The sequence below is a fragment of the Ursus arctos genome, unplaced genomic scaffold (genome assembly GCF_023065955.2).
Source record: "Ursus arctos isolate Adak ecotype North America unplaced genomic scaffold, UrsArc2.0 scaffold_26, whole genome shotgun sequence".
Lineage (NCBI taxonomy): Eukaryota > Metazoa > Chordata > Mammalia > Carnivora > Ursidae > Ursus > Ursus arctos.
In genome coordinates this window covers 42,440,627-42,464,342 of record NW_026622941.1, presented here as the reverse complement: position 1 = coordinate 42,464,342, position 23,716 = coordinate 42,440,627, and the positions used below count along the sequence as shown (strand labels likewise).

Here is a 23,716-nt window from a genome sequence, read left to right as displayed (position 1 = left end):
ATTTAGTGCTGGCAAAGCAATTCACGAGCTCCAAACTTTAAGGACACTATCTCATAAAGTGTACGCCAATTTATTCATTGCCTAAAGGAGAATTGGCTGGCAGAGTAACTAACTAGTCTCAGAGAACACTCTCAGGGCCAGTAAAGAAATTGTGGTTGGGTCGCTGAATACTTATTGAATATCTAGCATGTGTCTGACGCCCGTTAGTGTCGGGCATACAGAGACGCGCAAGCCTGGTTCATGTCCTGGATGGTGACATCACCATGACAAACGTAACTGTAACACAGTGAGATGCTGGCAACCAAAAGAGACACAGAGACAGCACAGAGGAGAGGGAGGAGCTCCAGGGAGGTCAGGGGAGGCTGCCAGGGGAAGCAACAGGTGCTGAGTTGTCATAGGATAGAATTTACCAGGCAGACAAGGGGAGGGGTGGGCATTGTGGTCAGAGGCACTAGAATGGTGAAAACCGGTCCTGATTGCTGGAGTGTGAAGTCACGGGCTGGAAGAGGCCCAGCAGGTGGAGAGGGTGGGGGCAGGGGTGCCTGGAGCTGGGGAGGCAGGTGGCAGCCACATCACAGAGGTCCTTTCGATCTGCTATGGAGCGAACCTGGGTGGCTCAGTTGGTTACGAGTCTGACTCTTGATCTCAGCTCAGGTCTTGATGTCAGGGTCTTGATCTCAGGGATGTGAGTTCAAGCCCCAAGGTGGGCTCCATGCTGGGTGTGGAGCCTACTTAAAAAAAAGTCTGCTACGGAGCTGGGATTTAATGCTACAGTGTTCATGGGAGAAGCCAACCTCTTGGGTGTCAGATGCACCCAGGTTGAGTCCTCTTCTGCCACTCACTACCTGCTGGACGGAGGCAAAATACTTCTGCTCCATGAGCCTCAGAGTGTTCTTCTGTAAAAAGTTAATAATAGAAGTTCCTGCATAAAGTTATCATGAGAATTAAATTAAACAAAAGAATGCACGAGAATTATTTAATTCAATACCTGCCACGTAGTACGTGCCCAATAGTTGTTATCATATCATTGTTCGTATTAACGTTCTTAGTATCACTAGGGTAGACTATTCTTTCAAAAAGCCTAAGTGAGACGTGAAATGGAGAAGGTCTAATAGCCGTCAGATTATCCGAGGAACAGGAACTCAAGAGAAAAAGCACTGGCTATTAAGAGATATTTCTATCATCCCACCTCTATGCTTGGATCCAGAATATTAACACTGACGGCCTCAAAGGACAAACCCTGAAGTCTGAGTGGCTTAACTTAACACAACAGAGGGTCACTTCTCACTCAAACGGTCCACGGCCCATCTGGGCAGCTCTCCCTCGTGGCTCTCCCAGCGGGTGTCTCACAGCCCTCCGTGCTTCTGTCTCGTAGCCCTGCCACACGGGACGCGTGGCCTCCAAGGTTACTGGGACAGTGGAAAAGCGAGATGAAGGAGACCCACGGGCTGCTAACTGCCTCACCCTAGAAGGGACACACGTCAATGCCACCCACATTTAACTGGTGACATGGCTCCAAGCCCCAACCAATCCCCCAAGGAAGCTGGGAAACAAGGAGGAAAGCGAGGATACTTGATCAGCACTGGAAGTCTCTGGCACAACCTTCCTCAGTGTAGATCCCCGGCATCGGTCACCAGCCCGAGAATTCTCTCCCCCGAGCAGAGCTGGGATGGTGCTGGCACAGGCGCTCTAGTCGAGCCAACAGTCTGCCTTTGGCTTTGACGATGTAATGCTGGGCACAGCGCCGTAAGCCAGATCAGGCCGCACACCGTAGTAACTGTATTTCGTTCTCCTTCATGTTTTTAAGGAGATAGTGTAAGTCCATTTGGATTTGAGAAATGTTAGTGTATCTAATGGTGAAATAGAGAGAACTTGTTCTGTGTCTCTTAAAGCACACGTTCCTGGAAACCCTGGTTCCTATAAGATATTTGGCCAAAAAGAGGGCTCTATGGTCACACGAAGGTTTGGGAAACACTGGATTTTTTTGGGGGGGGGGACAAGAACAGTACTTTATTTTTGATACTAGAATCAGCCTACCTCTCCTTTCTTCTCTAGTTGTTTTTTGAAATAAAACCTATAATTCCAGGATTCATTGTTTGCATAGAACACCCAGTGCTCCATGCAATTCGTGCCCTCCTTAGTACCCTTCATATCATGGGGCACCGCATCAAACGCTAATGATGGGCTGTATTGCGACTAACACATCATAACACATACATACATACATACATACATACATACCTCACCCATAAAAACACAATAAGCGCATATGAGAAAATTCAGAAATATGAAACAGTAGGAAAAAAACCCCTTATTTTTGAATGATCTCATTTCCCAGTCACTGTCCTTGGAAAAAACTGAGTTTTGTAGCTTCCTTTGGCACAGCTTTCCTAAGTGTCCGTAGCAATGGATTTAAAAAGTCTTGCAGTACCATGCGTGCTTCATCTTGTTTTTTTTTTTTTTTTTTTTTAACCCCACAGGAGAATCCATCCCCACACTTTTTTCCTACAAGATGTCTATTAATCTTCTAAGAACCAGGGTTCTAGGGGCGCCTGGGTGGCTCAATCGTTAAGCATCTGCTTTCGGCTCAGGGCGTGATCCCAGCGTTCTGGGATTGAGCCCCACATCAGGCTCCTCTGCTGGGAGCCTGCTTCTTCCTCTCCCACTCCCTCTGCCTGTGTTCCCTCTCTCGCTGGCGCGCTCTCTCTCTCTGCCAAATAAATAAGTAAAATCTTAAAAAAAAAAAAAAAAAGAACCAGGGTTCCAGGGCAAAGGAGAGCCAGTTTCAGCACAACATGCTTGCAAATCCTTGCTTCGAGGGACCATCCATCTATCCTTTGTCGTTGAGCTCTGGTTTCAAAGGGTGATGTTTGTCGCTTCATCTCCCAATCCAGGGGTTGCTTTCACCCAGAACCAGTGGCAGAGGTGGTCATGGAGCCCAAGATGACACAGTAAGCCGCTGTCTGAGGCAGGTGCCATGAGAAGCCCTCCTCCCGGGCCTCAGCCACCTTTTGATCTGCCCACATCCCCACACATCCGATGGGTCTGAAACCTGGACATGCCACTTTGGTCTCTCCATAATCTGTAAGAAAGGTGAGCCCGGGGGTTCAGGAATTCCTGATTCATCCAGCCAGTCAACCCCTCACAGGAAGATAAGAATAGGTCATCCCTGTTCCCTGGCCCTGGGCAGAAGTGGCTTGGTTGCAGAGACATGGGTGTCTCAAATTTTTAAGAAGTTTCCAGAAAAAAGGAGACTTCAATGCTCCCTTTGAAAGACAATCCTATGTAAGTTTCTCCTGTTTCAGTTTAAATACTTTTCCACTTTTCTATTCTCAATGACTGGAGTTAATAAACTCTTTCTTGTGCTTGTGAGGCGGGGGGGAACTGACTAAATTTATAGGGTGTAGGAAGCAATCTCATGAAATACTGGGAAGCATAACTTTGAGCTTCTTGAGGGGACTGCTGGTCACCCAACTTCACTGACATTGTCTCTCCCGTCTTCAGAAAGAATGAACTATAGTGTCTCCCCTGAAGCAGCATAGAGAGCCCACCCTCTTTCCCACTCAGGACATTCCAGACTCTTCTATCTGTTCATCTGTGGCTGGCGCCATCTCTATCACTCATGGATGCCCCCACAACCTCATTCCCTGTGGGGTAAACACCTTGGCTGTTATTACGCTCTGTGATTGGTTCAGCAGGGGTTGTGTCACTCAATTACCCCCAGGTGTCATCTGGCCACCCCATGAGGGCTCCAAGGGGAGCCCAGGCCCCAGGGTATCACTGAGGGCACAGCGATGAGCCTCGTCCTAAGTACCAGTCTGTTTCACACTCATCGTGAACGTCCCTGGTGCTGAGGCCGGGGCTGAGCACAGGGTGAACAGGGGAGGGAAGGGTTAACCCAGGCACCAGTTAGTCTGACAGTGGAAATGGGACACACACCCAGGATTCAGACAGACTGAGAAGTAAGAGCGATGAGACAGAATGCTGCCTGGGTACCAGAAAAGCAGCACTGGAAGGGGCTCTTCTGATAGAAGAGGAGAATTAAAGGCAACTTAATTTGGAAAAAGGAAATTGGGTTAGATCGGAAAAGAGACTCCTGAGTTTATTTGGAATGAAGTTTGAGAATCTAGTTCTTGATTTTTCAGATTGAAGGCATCTTCCTTGGCCCTTCTCAACTCGTTCTTAATAGTCACATTTTGATCCAGAATCAGAAATGCCAGGGGAGCGAATGTCCTGATCAGGGGTTCCTTGGATGGGATGAGATGGGATCCTCTTTTGCAATTAAAGACAAAGGAAAAACTCAAATCTAATGAAAAACCATCTTCCTGTACCATCTCCTCAGGCCCCCTTCCCTTCCTCCCAGTTAGTATCTGCCTCAATTTTATTCCAGAAATGTTTTTCTGGAGAACTCTTTCAGCTCTGGCCCAAAGTAACCCCCCTACTCCTCCCCTCCCCCCACACCTGTCACCACACCCGCCCCAGCTCTTGTGACCAGAGCTCTCACTGACCTTAAGTCCGTCACTGTGTCTGGTCTTCCTCAACAGTCTGAGAATTCCTTGTGGATAGGCCAGAAGTCTCTACCCTCTGGGACTTCCTTCCAGTACTCAGGACAGATCGGTCCTCATCCAGAAGCCTGGGGAAGCAGCAGCCAACTGGCTAAGGATGATTGTCGGGAATATTCTTGATCCCGTTTATGTCTTGCTGAAGCAGAACTGGTCTGGACATCTGCTCCCCTGTACCACACCCCTCTACCTCGCTGGGGCGTCTTCCCCTACCCCCAGCCAGACCCACTGGAAGCTTCCACCACGGATCTTGGCCCTGATAACCCCAGTAATTGGAGGGCAGCAAGTGGAGATAAGGTAGCCAAATTATTATAATGCAGGAGCTCAGCAAAGCAAATGCGGGGTTCAGGGCCCTTTTATAGGGGATGCATGGGGAGTTCAAGGTGGGAGAGACAAAAATCACGGGGAGGGGTGGTAATTTCCTAAACGGAGAACCCGACAGGCCCCACGTGGCTAATAGATGTCCCCGACCTACAAATTAGGCTGCCTGCAGCCGGCTATTTAAGGGGTTAGGGGCGAGTGAGGCAGGCCAGCAGAGCCGCCCGCCCTCTGCACCCTCGTCCCCCCTCCCGTCGCGCCCCGCAGCCCGTCCCCCAGCATGAGCCGCCAGCTGCACCACCGCCCCTCCGGGGAGCGCCCGGGCTTCAGCGGCTGCTCGGCCGTCATCTCGGGCCGGGTCAGCGCCAGCTCCGCCTCGTTCCGGGCCGGCGTCAAGGGCACGGCCGCCTTCGGCAGCCGGAGCCTCTTCAGCCTGGGGGGCGGCCGCCGCCTGGCCCTGTGCGCCGCGGCCGGTCGGGGCGGCGCTTACGCGCTGGGCCACTGCTCGGGCTCCGGAGGCGGCCGGCTGGGCGGCTTCGTGGGCACCGTGTTCGGCAGCGCCGGGCTAGGGCCCACGTGTCCATCCGTGTGCCCGCCCGGCGGCATCCCTCAGGTCACCGTCAACAAGAGCCTCTTGGCCCCCCTCAATGTGGAACTGGACCCCGAGATCCAGAAGGTGCGCGCCCAGGAGCGGGAGCAGATCAAGGCTCTGAACAACAAGTTCGCCTCCTTCATCGACAAGGTGGGTCGTCCGGCATGGGTTTGGCCCCACATGGCGCAGTGTGCACAGGAGTACTCGCTGGGCCACTGACAGCTGCATGAGAACTTGGGCGAGCTGGTTATCTTTTCTGAGCTTCCCTTTGCTCATCTGTAAAACGGGCACAACCGTGGCTCTTACCCCAGGGGAGGATGTGAGGATGAATTGGATGTTTATAAACGGAACAGTGCTTCTCACTCCACCCCCTGCCCCATGATAAACAGAAGCTTCTTTTTTCCTTTGGGGACAAGACCCTGGGATGGAAGGGGGTGCTCCAGAGGCAGGAGACATGTGGAGTGGCCTTCTGAGAGTTCTCAACATCGGACAAGGAGAAGGGGACACATATCCAGGACAGAAGCACCATAAGGCACACTGACCAAGGAGTATCACAGGACGTGATGCTTAGTGAAGGGAAAGGACTTAAAAGGTAGGAAGTGGGATGAGGGTATAAGCCAGGAAGGTTTCTAGAGGAAATGAGAGAAAAGGACCAGAAAATTGAAGGGTGGGGCTCAGGGGAAAAGACCGAGGAGGAGGGCCTGTCGAGTTACGTGTGTGTGTTTTATGTGTGTCTGTGGGGAGGGGGACATGCAGGGGTTAAAAGGCAAGATGGCTCTGGTGACTCAGAGGCAGTGACCCCAAAGGATGGAGAGGAGAGAAGGAATAGGCTTTTGTACCCAAGCTGGGGCGGAAGATCTGGACCATGAGTCACAGGGGACATAATCCGGACGATAGCTGACATGTATCAACATAGCTCATGTATCAACGTGTGACCCATGCTTCTGTTATCATTCTGCTTTGCAGATGAGGAAACCAAGGCAGAGGGAGGCTAAGAAACATGCCCAAGTTGCTAGAACAGCCACAGCAGACTGAGTCCCTCACCACTGTGCTTGGGAAGAGGGAGGAAGGTGGTTGGAGGCGAGGGGGCAAGAGTGGAAGAACCGAGCTGCTATCCCAGGGACAGGGCTCATTTTCCTGCTCCCCCTCACATTTCCTTCTCTCCCTGAATAGAGATAGGGAAGAAGAAGGTTAGTGAATAGCGGAGGCTGGAAGTTTTTGAGTCCAAACGTGTGCGACCTTTGGGCAAGCAGGCAGGAACCTTGAAAAGATGGGATAACCCACTTTGAGATGAAAACCAAAGAAACCAACCAACCAAGAGCAATTGTGGTTGCACATAAGAGAGGACAGTTTAACCACCAGAGTGACTTTCCATGCCATCCCCCATCACTGCTTCTCCCTTGCTTCCCATCTTCCTTTACTTTGAAAACACCAGCATTTACGGCAAAAGAAGCTACCTGCATCCCATGATAACTCATAGTAGCATTTATAGCATTCTTTAAGCCTCCTTCCTTGATTTCGTTTAGACTGAATCTTAGTTCTTGTCTTGGAGACCCGGATAGGCTTGTCCCCCCCCAGCTGGATCCATTCTTTGATGAGACTTACTGTTTCCTGCCTCCCACCATCGGATGACTGTATCGGATTTCTGGGGCCCTCTCCCCACTGTTGAGAGGCACCAGCATGGGGACTCTGGGCTGTGACCACCTTTGGGTCCCAGGTGCGGTTCCTGGAGCAGCAGAACCAGGTGCTGGAGACCAAGTGGCACCTGCTACAGCAGCTGGACCTGAACAATTGTAGGAAGAACCTGGAGCCCATTTACGAGGGCTACATCAGCAACCTGCGGAAGCAGCTGGAGACGCAGACGGGCGACCGGGTGCGGCTGGACTCGGAGCTGAGGAGCATGCAGGATTTGGTGGAGGACTACAAGAAGAGGTGAGTGGAGATGCAGAGACTCTGCCCCTGGTGGGTTTTGGTTACAGATGAGGTTTCCATTTGGAGTCAGCATTTTTGCCTTTTTCGATCCTTTGACTGATAACATTTGCTATTTCCCTTTCCATGGGGGAGGGAGGGGGATCCAGACAGGTTGAGACTTAGGAAGAGGAAAGATCTATCCAGAGTGGTGCCCTGAATTGTCTAGGAAGTGGTGTGCCCAGCTTTTAACATTGGAAATGGAGAAACGGGGACAGGAGAGTTGTCTCAAAACCAGGTGGACACCCAGAGGGCTTGGTAGCTCCTCCACGTCTTTCATGAAAGTACCTAGAACATGAACCATGACGCCAATCTTAGAACAAATCCTAAAGCTAAGCACATAAGAGTTTTAAAAACGTTTTTCATATTAGGTATATCCGTGCTGCTGAATCCCACCATTAAAGAGAGTGATTGAAAATGTACTTGGAACCAGACATAATTTCTCCCAAGTCTGAGGCAGCGAGGAGAGCGTAGCACATCCCGGCTCGGTGTGATCTGCTGTCTCGGAAGTTTGCTTCCAAGTGCCAGGATTTCTAGGGAAAGATAACTTCTTCCCCAATTCAAGGGGATGGAGATGGTCAGAGCTGAGCGATTTCTCTTGCTCCACGTTTAACCTGCCTGTCCATTCCTATTCTGAAGTACCTCCAAGTGGAACTCTGCCCTGAGTCCTGCATGGAGTCCTGAGGGAGGAGGTGGCATGGTCTCTGACCTCTGAAAACACCCAGATTGTGGGGACGGGCTTGAAGACCACTCTCAGCCCCCAGGAAGTGCAATGAATATAGCGTGAATTGAGATGGAGTGGCAGTAAGATGGAAATTGCAGCCCAAGGGAGAATTGAGCAGAATTGTGGAAAAAAAGAGGGGTTTTCCAGGCACAGCCCAGATGTCCAGGTCAGAGGCCTCCAAAGGCCGTGCTGCCTCTGGAAGGCCAGGTGTTCTGGAATTACCACTCAGTCTAGCTGACGATGGGGGAGCCTCCCGATCCTCTGTGGACTTCAGTTTTAATATTTATAAAATTCAGATAATGACACCTGCCTTGCCACTAAAAGAGCTGTTGAGAGGGTAATGCTGATAGTAACGTATTAACAGCTCTTGAAAGAACCAAAGTGCTAAGCAAATCTCAGGCATTGTTTCCCTGATGTCATTGGGATCCAAGCTTTACTAGCTTTGTGACCTTGGAAAAGTCTTTGCCTCGCTTATAAAATTGAGAGATGATAATGAGAGCATCTACTTGGTAGGGTTGCTGTGGGACGAAATGGAATAAGGAAATGAATTGGAAACTGTTACAAAATCCACCTAGCGGTAAACTAAAGTTGATGTCTTGTACAGTAGGCTACTGGAAGCACTCGAGATTAAAGTGACGTAGACTTGATATAATTAATACGCCTATGTGCTAAGACAAGAAAAAGCGACATGCATTTTGTTATGGTTTAACCTTTAATTGTGCGTCATAACGTAGTTTGTAAATCATGAGTTATTGATAAAGCCAATAGTACTAAAAATGCATTGTTTTTCTTTATAAATACATGTGTGTGTGTGTGTGTGTGTGTGTGTGTGTGTGTGCGCTCTGGTGTTTGGTCTCTAGAAGTAAATCATGAAAAATTACGACAAACGGATGTCATTAATTTGATAGCCATCATGGCCAAACTTTTTCTGTGTGTTTTATGAAATAGAAAGGTAGGCCAGAAACTAGTCTGCAATGAGCATATGCTCTTATTCGTTAAGAGGAGGAAGAAAAATGAACTGTTTTCTGAGATAATAGGAGATAACAATAATTATAATAGAAACAACTCTATCATAATATAACTTGATACAAGGAAGTATTCAATTATCTTTTAAATAACACACCTGGAATCTGAGATAAATCACGTCCACTGTTTTCTGCGTGTTCTATCCAGTGTCACTAACACAATCCGGCAGTCTCAGAAAATGTTCCAGTCGCATTTTTTAAAATAACCCACTTCGCTAACCTGTACTGTCACCTGACAAGGCTTTCCCCCCCTTGGCAGCCAGCGGCACGCCTGAGGAAGGAGTAAGAAGCTGAAAAGGGTAGCTCACGTTAAAGGATATGGAAAGAAGCCATTCGCTAGCACTTCTTTCCAGGGCTCTATTTCATTTCCCAACACAAATGTCCTGTAATACAATCTTCAACAATAATAAGAGATGGAATAGTGAGGTCTGTGAGTGATCAGTACTCCATCTCCCCAGTCTACAATGTATCTGCGTGAAGAACGCCCCAGCTCTATCCAAACATCCTGTTTCTAAGACCTTGCTTCCCCTGGAACAGAAATATGCATAAAAAACAAGTAGAACATACAACTCAAAGGTGGGGATAGTCTTTGGTGCCTGGGATTTTGTACCCGGGCTGATGCACTGTACTCACGTCCCGGCTGGCCGAAGGGGTATGTCTTTCTGCTAACGTAAGGGAGGGGTAGTTGTGAAAGGGAGGAGGGACGGTGAAGCCCATTACAGGTGCATTCCCGGCAGATGCACTGTAGGGTAGATTACATGTAAACTAAGGCGCTGCACATCGATGCCTTTATAAGTTCCCTTTTGAAGGCTGCACGTGCCCCAGGGGTACAGGAACCCCGGTTTGTAGGCCACTGCCATGCAGCTCTTGGCATGGAGGTGCCCCCTGACTGCTCAGTGAGCGTTTGCAGAACGGAATTATCCCGATGGCAATGCCACGTCCTCTCTCCTGCCGCACACAGGTACGAGGTGGAGATCAACAGACGCACGGCTGCTGAGAATGAGTTCGTGGTGCTCAAGAAGGTGAGAGGGGAGCACGAAGGGCTCGAAGAAGCCTCGAGGGCTCCCTGAGTGCCTGACACAGTGATGTTGGTAGGCTGAGGAAAGGGATTCTGTGGGTCACTCCGTCCCTTGGGCAGAGGTGACCGGGGTTCTGATTTCCCAGCTCCTCTAAGTCCCCTTGCCTGGGATGCATGCTGTTCCCGAATCTGCCAGCTTAGAATCCAGATACTCACCACACTTCTGGCACAGCCATTGCCCTGCCCATTGGTTCATTTCTTCTCAGCCAGCAGAGCTCCCTGGGAAGCACAGGGTGAGGGGAGTGGCGAGAGTGGGGAACCCGAGGCTCCTTCTGGCAGGGAGGGAGGGCAGGGGAAGGCAGCCGGCTCCTGTCTGGACCCCCCAGGACGTGGACGCCGCCTACATGAACAAGGTGGAGCTCCAGGCCAAGGTGGACTCCCTGACCGACGAGATCAAATTCTTCAAGTGCCTCTATGAAGGGGTAAGAGTGCCGCTGAGCTCTCCCGTGTGGTCTGCTCCCCTCATGGGTGGCTTCTGGCCCTCCGCCAGTGTGGACGTGTGGACCAAAGGCTGGCAGCTCCGTGCAGCTGACGTTTGCTGAGCAGGGAGGTGGGCTTGGAGGAGGCCATGACCATGACGGAGGAGGGGGGATCCCTGTCCTGCGGGAAGTCACGGTTTGGTAGGGAAGACCACCTGTGGGTGCCCCGGGAGAGCAGAGGAAGGTGTAGTGAATTCTGCCTGAGCTGCGGGGAAGGTTCCTGGGGAGGGATGAGGACGATCTCAGACGGGAGCTGAGAAGGGCCCGGGGTGCAGCCTGAAGGAGTGGGATGAGCGGTCTGAGCTGGGTCAAGTGTGAGGGGCCTGGAGAAAACAAGGTTGTCGGCGACTCCAGAAAGGCTCTGCAGGCCACCTAAGGAGTTCAGGCTTCATTCTATGGATGAAGAGGGGCCGTCGCTGCAGAGCGTGCGTGGGACGGCAGCGGGAGCAGACCTGAGTGCAGGACAGAGAGGGTGGTCCCACCCCAGGACGGAAAGCCCGATGCGGTCACCTGGCTCCTGGCAGGCAGCGGTGCTGGTGGGCTCTGCCGAAGGCGGAGTTCGAACATGATGGAAGGGCAGCGAGGGACTTGCCAGGGAGGGTCAGGGGACGGGCTCCCCTCGTGGAGACCCTCTAACTGGCTCCAACCCCCTAACTGTTCTCCAGGAGATCGCTCAGATGCAGTCCCACATCAGTGATATGTCCGTCATCCTGTCCATGGACAACAACCGGGACCTGGACCTGGACAGCATCATCGATGAGGTCCGCGCCCAGTACGAGGACATCGCCCTGAAGAGCAAGGCCGAGGCCGAGGCGCTGTACCAGACCAAGGTGGGCTGCGCACCCCGTGTGCCGAGGCCCGGGGACCACAGCTGCCTCTCTCTCCTCGTGCATGCATGCGTGTGTGTGTGTGTGTGTGTGTGCATTGGGCTGGGTTGAGACCTCCTTTGTCTTGAAGTTGGGCTTTGTGGAAATGCCTCCTTATGGTGCTAGGAGGTCAACCACAGTCCTGGCATGTGTTGGGGCATATGTGGGCTTAGCCCTTGTCCCGCGGTGGCCCTTGCTGACAGCAGAGGCCACACTAGCCACAGCCCTGGGAAGACTGACGCCGTCTCTGTGGGTAATCCATCTGTCTTGGCTTCTCTCCGTGTTTCCTGCTTTGTCAAAATGAGGACAGGAAATTCCAACCCCACCAAGGCTTTCACATTTGTGGGCCTGAGGACCCTGTTGAACTGGGTCAGGGCCTTCCTGTCCAGAAGGAAAGGGTGGTCTTTCCCCCCACTTTCCTTTCCCATCTCCTCCCTCCCCTCCCTCTCTCCTCCTGTGCCTTTGTTGCTCAGGTGATGAGAACAGCATGTGGTCCCTATCCCACCTTCCCCACGTTCAACACCCTGAAGAGGCAAATTCCTAACTGTCCTGTGCCCTTCCTCTCTCGTCCCCCAACCTCAGATCCAAGAGCTGCAGGTCACCGCGGGCCGGCATGGGGATGACCTCAAACTCACCAAGGCTGAGATCTCAGAGCTCAACCGCCTGATCCAGAGGGTCCGCTCCGAGATAGGGAACGTGAGGAAGCAGGTGCGTTCCGTGAAATGAGTCAGCTGGCAGGGGTTATGGAGCAGCAAAGGTATGAGACTAAATACGGAGCAAGGACAAGATACGGCCCCTCCTTAGGGCCTGTATAACTATGAAGAGAGAGTAGCCTGAGCCCACATACAGGGATGTGCAGCTTGCTCCCCGAGGAGTCCCCAGTGGCCAGAGCGGAATGAAGACCCCAGTGAGGCTTCTTGCAGGAGGTGGGAGGGGATGGGCAGGAAGGAGAGGGGACGGGGCCCTGGTGAGGGAGCCAGCAGGAGCCGTGGGTCCAAGGTGGGTGCTGCATGGTGTGCGTGCAGGGGGAAGAGGCACCTACCTCAAGCAGAAGTTCCATGACGGCTGGCGTGGCAGGTGACAGGATACCACTGCGCAGGACGGGTGGGTTAGGGGCACCTTCAAAGCGTGGGGGTGTTGGTTTAGACCCAATGTGGTAGGTTAACAGGAGCCGTTTGGAGGTTTCACGTGATGAATGCATGCTGGAGGAAGGAGAGCCCAGCAGTGGAATTTAGAAGAGGGGAGGGGAGAGAGCCTCCCACCCTCGGCTTGGCCCAGGGCTCGCCTCTGTGTCTGCCCACCCCCATGGCTGTGCTGTGTGTGGTGGCCTGGCACTGAGTGACCCCATGACCCTGGGTGCAGTATGGGTCTCACTGATGTTTCTGAAGCAAGCAAGCCCATGAGTTTTCCAGAGTTGGTGGAGGTTGGCGCAAAGGCTCTGAGCTTCCCGGACAAGTCAAGTGGCCCTTTGCCCTCGCTCTTTTCTTCAGTGCCCCCTCCCTGCCATGTGCACGTGTGCACACACACACACACGCACACACACCCCTCTCCTGGGTGCACCAGGCTCATGGTAGTGGAAAGAAAAAAGACCACTTAAATAAGAACTCACGGTGTTTTCATTTAATCAAGTTCTGCATAAACGAAAGAAAAACGCAAGGTGTTTGAGGCTGCCCTCGGTATCCATTTATAATATTTATCTGATAAAATGCTACGTGGTCATGGTTGGGTGAGCTTATTACTAGAAAGTGACTTTGTGATCAGAACGCCACCAGGGAGGTCAGGGAAGATGTCCTCCCTGGGGAGCAGTGAGGGTCACTCTCGATACTTGGTCCCCATCACAGCTCCTCTTGAGGGCCCCAGCCAAGGTGCTTTCCTGCCCTCTGGCCTTTCCACCGAAGAGGCCCATGGTTTCGCCTGCAGACTCTCTTGGCATTCGGTGGTCCCAGGATCCATGTGATAATTGTTTCCAAACATGCCCAAACATCACGCCCTCTCACCTCATACCACATTCACAAGACCCGGGAGTCTCCCCGGCTCACCTCCAGGACCTAGGCCAGTGAAAAGGAGCAGGGCACAGTTTGATAGAATTCAGGTCACAGAGTGTCTCTCCACCCCCTGAATGGTTGGACCTCCCCCGTTCCAAGGACAGGACATGGTCTTCCGTGGCCGGGCAGCTGGGTCCTGAGCATCTCCGTGGAGGCTGTGAGCCACTCACCCCAAACACTGGGGGTGTTTGCATGGCAGGAGGCCTGCCTGGCAGAGGGGGTCGCACTGGCTGGACAACAGTCTGAAATTCCATCTGGCCTCGGGATCAGCTGCTCTCCTTGGGGTGAAGCAAATTTGATGCCACAGGAAGGGGACACACGAGAAAAGAGAAGCCAGATATTTAGGTCTGGCTTGGCCAAGTGATGGGAACACACCCCCAAGACTAAAAGACTCAAGAAGCCCCCAGCAGCGTCTCGTGGACGCGGCACAGAGCCCCGCCCGCGGCTCTGTACTGCAAGTTGCCTTCCCACCTAACAGCAGGCGTCTGTAAGCTAGTGAGACCTGTGGTTCACAAAACTATCTTTTGAGGGTGTCGCCCCGTAGCATGATTCTCTGTGGAATTTTGGAGGCTAGACTCCATGTGGCAGGTTTATTGGACAGAAATTTCATTAATAGGAACTTTATTAGTACTCCCCTCCTCTCTCTCTCTCTCTTTTGGGTTTTTGATTGGTTTGGGATTTACAGGATCTCTTAAGACAACCTCTACACTGTGGGGCAGAGTTAAGCCAGTTAGCCCAAGAGTTTTCAGGGGTGGCATTAGAATCTCGCAGCCAGTGTTACAGACCAGGAGGGAGAGGACAGGGGCCACATGCCCAGGAGGCTCCCCGTCTTGGTGCCCTTCATCTCTCTCCTAAGGGGGGGAAGGGCCATCTTCATATGCCAACGCATGAGCGGAGGTGAACCGTGCCCGGAGTTAGGAGAAGGACACATTCATCTCTCACGATGTCCCAAAATGGAAAATGAGGAGGACCTGAAAGCAGTCAGGACCACAGGAGAGGTGTTCTGACTCAAAGTGCTGAATGCATTTGCCCCTCAGTGCTCCAACCTGGAGACGGCCATCGCCGATGCTGAGCAGCGGGGTGACTGTGCCCTGAAGGACGCCCGGGCCAAGCTGGACGAGCTGGAGGCCGCCCTGCTCCAGGCCAAGGAGGAGCTGGCCCGGCTGCTGCGCGAGTACCAGGAGCTCCTGAGCACGAAGCTGGCCCTGGACGTGGAGATCGCCACCTACCGCAAGCTGCTGGAGGGCGAGGAGTGCAGGTGGGGCGCCAGGTAGCTTTTATTTGGAGCAGTCATCTCTCTGCTGTAGCAGGAAGACTGAAGGCAAACAGTTTAGTTCTGTTCGGGTCCTACCGGGTAAAACCTTAGAGGGAATGGCTTTGGCAGGGTACAATAGGAACGACCAGAGTTAGACTGCAGGAAGGACCGAGTTGTAAAGATCCCAAAGAGGAGGTGGGAGAGGAAATAGTAACATCAGCAGCTTTTGAGAAAAGAGCCTCCCTGGCCCTTTGTGCTGCATGCTTAAGGGGGTGTGGGGGGGAGGGGCAAGATGGCTCCAAGAGTCAGCTAAGTGCCTGGTCATTCTGGCAAAGCTTGGGCCCAGCGAGCAGGAGAACTCATTCCTCTTAACTGCGTGAGACCACTGGGATAACAGAGGCGAGCAGGGCCTCGATGACCCCACCCATCAGATCACCCAGGGCCACTCTGGTGGATGTGGAACGAGCCCTCCCAGCAGAGGTCCCGCTGGGGCGTGTGGGACGAAGGGAGAAGGGAGGCTGGGACGGGGTGGACGGTGCGCGTTCTGGGGGCACCTCTGTGACCCCCGGAGAGATGCCGTGCTGCTCTACAGAGCATTTACCTGCCTTTCCTGCCCCCCTCCAGGATGTCTGGTGAGCACCCCAGTTCCGTGAGCATCTGTAAGTACCTACAGGACTGGGTTCTGTGCCTGGTCACCTACCAGCAGTCTGAGCCTCCGATTCCGTGACACCAGAGAGGGTTCAGGAGAGACTTAGGGGCACCAAGAGGGAGCTGGCTTTAGTCAGCGACGAGAAGCAGTGATGGAGAAAAATAATACCATGAAATACCAAAGTACAGCCTATAGAGAGATCGAAGCATACCCAACAGTGGATAATCCCAAGGTCTCTTGTACGAAAGAGGCTTCCTGCCATGTTGTATTTCTCTTGAGGCCAGCTCCAAACCAAGGCTCCAGCTTGCAGTAAGAGGGACTGGGGGGTGGGGGTCGGAGGGACTGGGGGCGGGGCGGTGGAAGTGGCTGTAGATTGAAAAGCTTCTGCCGATTGAAAAGCTGGAGATGAAGGTACCGAGCAGAGGAACTCTGTCCCCCCGGGGGGGAGGGCATCGAGGGAGTGGCCGGGGTGCCCCAGGAAGGCCCACAGCCCCGCGTCTTCTCTCGCCCGCTCCAGCGGTCATCAGCAACACCGGCGCCGGGCCAGGAGGGGCTGGCTTCAGCGTGGGCTTCGGCGCCTCCAGCAGTTACAGCTTCAAACCCACTGCCGTGGACGTCAAAACCAAAGGCAGCTGTGGCAGCGAGTTCAAGGATCCCCTGCCCAAGAGCCCAGGCGGCAGCTCTGCAGCCAGGAAGGCCTCGAGGTGAAGGGCTGGCCTCTGCGGTTGGCTCTGTGAGCAGAAAGCTGCAGGGCCCAGCTGCTCCCCCTGTGCCCCGCCCTGTCCAGGCCAGGAAGCGCTTCCTCTGTGGCCACGATCCCCGCGCCCTCCCCACGCCCTGTGGTCCTTGGCGGTGCCCACTGTGAGGTGGGAAAGTCCGGACAGGGGTGCTCCCAGTGACCTCCTCCTTGGCCGTGTTTCCCTGGGTCACTGCCCCCAGTGCAGAAATAACACCCCTATGTGGATGTTTCCCTGCGGCCAGGTGTGAACCCCTCTGTCCCCACGCCTTTCTGGGGCCTTTGCAGCCCAGGGGCTCTCTTTGTCCTCTGCTTTGGGTCATGTCCAGTCCTCTGCTTCTCCTGCAATAAACGATCAGTGCCATGGGATTCTCAGCGTCGAATGTGTCCGCAGCGCCTCTCGGACTTTCCTCCGTCTATTTCTTGCTTCCCTCTGGGTCTCTGGCCGGACAGGAGTCTCTGCCGTCCAGACCAGTGAGGGTGGCTCCTGGTTAACAGTTAAGATTTGTTACTGACATGCCTCTGGGCAGGCTCGGGGCGTCCCGGGCACGGGGCCACCAGTCCACACAGTGTGAGGCGGGCATGATCACATCGCAGTGAGCAAGGAGCCTGGGCCTGCCGGGCCGGGCAGGCATGGGAGCTTCGGGGTGTCTTCTCCCTTTGTTTCCCAAAAGTGCCCACAGCCCCACACTGAGTGCCTCCTATTTCTAGAGCGGTCAGCCCCTCTTTTTCCTTACCTCCTCGCTCTCCCGCCCACCCATCTTAACCCTGCTCCCCCACGAAGGCCCTGCTTTCTTCTTCCAGCCAATTCTTTTCCACCCCAAAGTCTGAGGCTTGGATGCATATATGCTTCTGGATGCATCCGTGTCTGCTGTGTATATACAGGAGGGGCGCACGGAACCAGCCCAGGCGCTGGGAATAGCAGAGCGAACAGGCATGGACGCTGTTCTCATAGAACTTACAGTCCACGGGGAGCGGAGAAATAAGCAACTATCAAACATAATCCATACCACGTGGTCAAGCGGCAATTCCTGCTCTAAAGAGAGATCGGGGGACGAAGGGTGCTCTCTGAGGTGCGCATGGGCTTCCGCGAGGCTGCTTGTGTTCTCAGCATCCGTTCCCACAGTTGGCTTGAGCAAGGTGCCAAAGAGGAGAATCCTCACGGGCAAGACCACCTTCCAAGGATGAGCCTCATTGAAGCAGGGCATTCAAGGTGCCCGCGACACTTTCTCCTCCCACGGCATCCCTAGCCTTATCCTCCAGTCTTTTCTTCCGGCAGGCCAGGACTTTTCACATCCAGGGACTTTTGCAAATAGGATTTTTCACTCGCAGGTGCCCAGGCCCCATTTACTGCAAGCCGGCTCATCCTTTGTGGCCTAGCTGAAATGCCACCTCCCGTGTTCATGCTTTTTCTGGTCTCTCCATGTGGACTCCAGCAAAGTCTTCAAGCATTAAATGAGAGGAAACATTAGAGCTAGTGGCCTGACAGTTCTCCCCGTCCCCTCTCCCCTCACTTTATAGGCCAGCAAGCAGAAGCCTGGATGGTTCAGTGCCCTGCCCAAGTTCACAGCCCCCCACCCGCGGCACCGGTCCCGAATCTGCATTACAGTTGGTGCTTTATTTTCCTGGTGTCGAGGTAGTGGTACACACGTCTGTCCCCCTATCCCACTCCCTCCCAACCCCTTGTCTCAGGATCCCCAGTCTAGCTCACAGCACTCAATATACATTTGCTGCAAGAATGCATGGCTTAGTCTAGCCCACCGTGGCTGGGAAGGAGCTTGGGGGATACACATGCATCCCGATGACTTGGCTTGTGAGTGATGAAACGTATTTGTGTTAGCAAATACACACATACATCCGTGCATATGCAGTGTATCGAGTTTATGGACCAAACCGGAACACTGGTTCTGGACACATGCTGAACTGGATCCTCAGATGACAGGCATAAGCCAGGACTGTCTCAGGCAAATGGCCCGCCTGCTGGCATACTGGCCGAGTGTCGTATGCCTGGCCTCCAATCCTGGCTCTTCTACTGGCTAGTTGTGGTCCAGTGCAAGATCCCGCCCTTGCAAAATAGGACTGATACAAGCTGGCCCAGGCACTGTTCTTGGCACCGACTCTTCTGAACACTTTATGTCGGGCAACTCAATTAATTCTTCTTTTATTGTTATAAGTTGTAATTATAATAATGCACATCTCACTAATGAGAATATTGAGGCTCAGAGGGGTAAAATAAACCACCCAATGTCACCTAGTAAATGGCAGAGTTGGGAGCTGAACCCCAGTCTAATTGCAGAGCCCTTACTTCCGGACAGGACACCTCGTTACTGACAAGGTTCTCATCGTAGAGGAGTGTTGAGAATATGGAAAGGGGTAATGGGAGTACTGCAGTGCCTGGGGTACAGTTTGGAGCCAATACACGTTAGCTGTTATTATAATAATTATTATTAACATGTGTTCAGGGGCCTTCTTTGCTGGCTGTGCACTGGTTCAGGACCCATCGATCAACAGCAGGACTGTGCCCAGGGACCTGGCTGAGGGGGCTGAGTGCAGGATGGAGGGCCCTGGGTCTTCTCACGGAAAACCATTCCCACGCAGTCACCAACTCCTGATTTCTAGGCAGGAGGAAGAACTCCTGGGCGCCTGTATTTTGTGCACACACTGCCCTCTGCCAGCAGCCCTGGGTACTGCACCTCCCATCCACGGGGCCCTGGAGGAAAGACTTCCTATGACGCAGAAGGTTGGGGATGATCTCGGACAGGCTCTGTGCCCACCACGGGGCTGCCAGCTGGAGGAGATGCCGTTTCACTCTCTAGCATGCCCAGGCTGGCCTCAGCTTCGTGTTGCCCAGGCCCTGGCTTCTGCCCCCTCCCTCTCCTCTCTGCCCTCTCCTACAGGGGGTGGGGGGTGCTGGTGCTGCCACTGCCTGAACCTCTTCACCTCTACTCAGAGAATTTGGGGCTTTCAGACAGCTCTCCCTCAACGGGCGCCTGAGAATCTTGGTGCTGATCTGGAGGTCCTGGGAGAAAGACCCCCGTCCCTTAGCAATACCCTCCCCAATCCCATCTGCACTGTGTACAACCCCCTGCCTGCTGCAAGGGGGCCCCTCTGAGATCTCTCTCTCTCTCTCTCTCTCTCTCTCTCTCTCTCGGTGGATGATACAGGCATGGAGGCACTGGCAAGGCACAGCCAAGGGGTAACAGAGGAAAGAAGGGGTCAGAGCTAAACACAGACAATCTGGGAGGGCTTCCTGGAGGAGGTGAAAAGGGCACGGATTGTTAGAGACAGGGAGCATCTTAAAGACCTTTTACATCAGACTTGGCAGCTGCTCTGAGACTTCAGCTGCCCTTCACTGGCTGTCTCCCATCTTCCATTGCCACCCCCACTTCTGCCACCTTCGGGATGACAACGGCTCGTAGGACAATCACTTTGCTTATGGCGCCCTCCTTCAGTTCTTACATTCGTATTGGGCAAATGCCGCCAGAACCACCAGAGACAGTGGGAGTCTCTCCTCACCTGTAAACTACTTTCCATGGCCTTGCCCATCCCTGCCCCTGGCATGCATCCCCACCACACCCCTGCGTAGCTGTGGTCCCTCTTAGAGGCTTATTGCTGGAATCCTTCCTTCTTGCTTCCAACCCGTCCATCCATCCAACCCCAGGAGGGCTTTCAGGGGGTTTCAATCCTTCTTGCTAAAACTCCAGACACAGCACCAAGTTCCAGATTAAAGCTGCTCCCAACTCATGACCTGAACCGTCGCGCAGTGGATCCGGGCTAGAGGGGACCTTCGTGCAGAAAGTCACCCTGTGTGTAAGGACACAATTTGCAGTTGGCCAGTTGAGAATTTGTTTCTTTTGCCACTTATCACTGTGACCTGCTCAACTCAGTCTCCCTGCTCCTTTGTTTTCTCATTCATAGAGTGGGAAAAATAAGAGTATTTTCCTCTAGGACTGGTGTGAGGATGAAGTGAGTCAAAATGTACCAAGCAAGCCCTCAGCAAGTGAGCGCTCCGTGTTCACACCTGAGCCACGGCTGCCAGGCTAGCTTCCTGCTGGGTTCCAATTGCAGGCCAGCAGTCCTTCCCCAGCTCGTTCCCCTCGGCTCTCCCAGCCCAATCTATTTCTAGAAGATTCTCCTTCCTGTGGCTGCTGGTCCCACTCAGCCCTCTCCTTGGCTCTCAGTTACGACGTGCAGCCCCCGTTCTTGCTCTGTGCTGCCCAGCTGTTCTTTTTCCCAAATTGGGGGCCAGTGTGTCCCAGTCTCCTATGTTTACTGACTCCCACGTCCAGACTGCTTGGGTCCTGATATGTGTGCCACTGTCCCCCACTCTTTGATCAGCGGGCTCATTTCACAACCAGCCTCGTGAACCCACAGCTGTGTGTCACACCTAGTAGCTTGGCCATAAAGTCTCCCGTGCCTCAGCAGGGGCCTGTGACAGTGGAGAGATGGGGATTTGGTCTCCAGACCTCCTGCTCTGGAAAGGAGGGTTGACAGAATCTTACAAAGGGGCTCCACTTGGGTCTCAGCTGTGAGTAGAGCTCTGACGCCGACCTCGGTGTCGGCGCTGGACAGCACTTATGCCCCCCTGCCTGAGCATCTATGTTCCTGGCAGGCTGGCGTCCTGGAGGGCGGTGCCTAGGGCCCCGTGGCACAGTGGCCAGCAGGCAACTCACCCCTTCCACCCAGGCTGGGGCTGGATGGAAGCGCCTTTCCTGGAACGGTGGGGGGCTCAGTTCAAGCCCCTGCCCGCAGCCCCTTCCTGCACACTGTCTATGCCTTGGCCCCTGCCCTCAGCACCCACCCAACCCTCCCCACTGGCCCAATCTTTCCCAGCTTCCTTTTCCTAAAACACCCACTTCTTATTTCTTGTATTTCTTTCTGAACGTCCAAACTTTTCCTCCCACCTCCTACCTTGAGTGTGGTCACCCAGGCCCCTTAGTGCTTAGGTCCTGCCTGGATTCTTCTCCCCTTCTCCTGTCCCTTTCCCAACTCCCTTCCCCAGGACCCTGCAGGCTCAGCTATGAAGTGGACACAGGGAAGAGGGATGACCATTCTCCCCACACCCGAGGCAGGTGCCCCCCTCCCCGGCCCAGCCCACCGCTCCTGACAGGGGTGGGGATGGGCTTCCCCCACTGTTTGGACAGGGCTGTGCCATGCTCCGATGGGAGATAGAGAGCATGTCATTACTGATGACTGGCTTAATTACAGCCCACCGCACAGCCCGGCTTGTTTGCTTTGGAAATGGGCAAAGGAAGAGGCGGATCAAGCACCCAGCTTCACAGTCACGATCAAAAGATTAAGGCATTTCATTTCCCCCAGCCTCTCCATTGTCTTTCAAAAAAAAAAAAAAATCAGACAATAAGGGGGGGCCAGGAAATACTTTCCAAACTTCTTCCGGAAGGGACTGGGGTGGAGGGGTCTGAGGTAAGGGGATGGACGAAGTAGTCCAGGAATGGGGGCCTGGTGGTATTTTGAAACAAGCAGATGGAAGAAAATGTGTCCTTCCCAGAGCAAGACTGCGCTTGTCCGCACATAGCTTTGTGCATTTGCGCGAGAGAAAAGCTCCCCCGGGATGACTAGGTAGGTGGGGGGGGGTGGAGCTGTCGAGAGTTCAGAGAGCTCATCTTTTTAAAGAGAGGGGATGAAAGAGCTCTGAAGTACTTGATCTAGCTAAAGGGCTGGGGGTCTGTCCAGCCACAGAAGTCTTAGGGGCCAGAGGAGGCTTAGGGCTCAGGGGGAAAGAAAGCAACAAGAACGGAGGAGTTCAGTGAGACACGGCCCTGGGATGTGCTGAAGGCGAAGGATCCTCAGGCTGTGGACATTGAACACCAGGCTGCGGGTCCTAAGTCTGAGCCCAGAGTAGACAGAAGTGGGAGCTGAGGGACCACCCCCCACCCCCAGGGGCTCAGAGAGGAAGAGGCCCAGGGGACTGGAAGACAGAGCTCAGCCAACCCTGGAGAAGCAAGGGAGAGCTCCCAGGGAAGCCAGGACACGCCGATGACCCTCCCCTTGGGAAGAGGGGGACTCGCGGCCACAGGCTCCAACTCACCTATAAAGCATGAGCCCATCCTTGAGATTCAGGCAAGCCGCCCCATGCTGCCCTGAAGGCCGTGAGGGTTGTGCCCAGCACTAGGGCCTGGTGAGAGGGCAAGTGGGGCTGGAATCCATCTGTGCACCCAGGCGCGGGGCTGCACCTGCCCAGAGGAACGGGTGCCTGGAAGTTTAAACTGCTCTGATGCTTTCCTCTTGCGGAAGGGAGGCTGAGTCATGCCCCGGCTGAGCGGGGCTACCAAGGAGAGAAGGAGGGAGATGCTAGATGCTAGAGTGGATGCAGGGAAGGCCCTCGACTCAGAGAAGGTGTTTGTGGAGAGATGCCGGGGAGTGCCTATAGGAAGTTCTGGACACTAGCAGTGGTAAGAGAACCGCCTGCCAGCTTTCAGGGCATTAAACATCCCCTGTGAACTTTCAGTGACTAGAAGCTTACTACGCAATGTCTTCTATACTAATGTGGCCCTAAGAAATGGGGGTTTTGACCATGGTGATGGCCTGTCTGGGATTTTACTCCACACAGCAAGCATTTAATCAGTGAGCGTGGAATAGAATTTAAACTGATGTCATCCAGCTCCCTGTTCCCTTACTAATCTGGGGGAATTCATGCTGACACGTCCTGTCTGGGGTGCACTCCCTCATGTTCTGGACCCCTTCTCACTAACACAGAACTTTCTGTCTCATTCCCTCCACATCACTGGCCCCTCTGCCTCCAGTCCTGTGTCTAGGGCCCCAGACTGCCGCAGCGGGCTGTGCCCCACCTCACAGGTGCGTGTCCCACCTGCTGTCAGACCTGATGCTCCAGGACACAGAGTGGTTCATGTCAGGGAGGGGAAGGGTGCCGGGAGGGGGTGTGGTGAGCATGGGAGAAAAGCAGATGAACTCTATTGTTGGAGCTAGCTAAATGTGAATGAGGATGGAAAAACAGCCTCCTTTCAAACCGGTTCAGACAGGTCGAGAGTATTAGGTTTCTGCAGCTGAGCTCACTTTCAAAGGGAAATCAGAGAATTCAGTTTCGAGTCCTTCCATTTCTAAGGTGCAGTGGTTTGTCCCCAAGTCTTGTCGCCCCAAAGTTAGCTCAAGGATCTTCCAAGTGTCTTCTCTCTATGAATGACCTTTATCAGCAGAATGCTGCCTCCCTGGACTGTGTTGAGGGGTCGTCAAAAGGCCAATGGACCAGAGAAAAATGGCCTTCGGTATCCATTCACACCAAGCACACATGACTTTGGTTATGTCCCTTTGGGATTACTGAAGGCCTTGTTTTCGATTTACCGCCAGTGTGGTGTGCCCTGCAGAGCGAGCCTCTTACTCTCCAGCAGCATCCTTAGCCAAGATGGTAGGAGACTGTGGTCTCACAGGCTCAGCAACCCT

The 23,716-nt window shown here is 53.5% G+C and overlaps 1 protein-coding gene across 2 annotated transcripts; it reads left to right on the top strand.

Annotated features, from left to right (window-relative positions):
- Positions 1–5,110: 5,110 nt before the first annotated feature.
- KRT72 (keratin 72) lies at positions 5,111–16,660 on the top strand. Of its 2 annotated transcripts, none has more exons than XM_026501800.3 (9): positions 5,111–5,622; positions 7,190–7,404; positions 10,151–10,211; positions 10,594–10,689; positions 11,412–11,576; positions 12,195–12,320; positions 14,695–14,915; positions 15,537–15,571; positions 16,079–16,660. In XM_026501800.3, exons 1-9 carry the CDS (start codon positions 5,161–5,163, stop codon positions 16,267–16,269), a joined length of 1,572 nt encoding a protein of 523 aa, XP_026357585.1. In that variant the 5' UTR covers positions 5,111–5,160; the 3' UTR covers positions 16,270–16,660. The 2 variants fall into 2 exon arrangements, with proteins under 2 accessions (XP_026357585.1, XP_026357584.1); XM_026501799.3 differs by having other exon boundaries at positions 14,695–14,927.
- Positions 16,661–23,716: the final 7,056 nt, after the last annotated feature.

Excerpts from the sequence above, each read along its gene's own strand:
- KRT72 (XM_026501799.3), top strand. The coding sequence starts at position 5,161 with ATGAGCCGCCAGCTGCACCACCGCCCCTCCGGGGAGCGCCCGGGCTTC. Across the intron at positions 14,928-15,536 it reads GAGTGCAGGTGGGGCGCCAG|GATGTCTGGTGAGCACCCCA; the intron begins GTAGCTTTTATT and ends GCCCCCCTCCAG. Across the intron at positions 15,572-16,078 it reads CCCCAGTTCCGTGAGCATCT|CGGTCATCAGCAACACCGGC; the intron begins GTAAGTACCTAC and ends CGCCCGCTCCAG.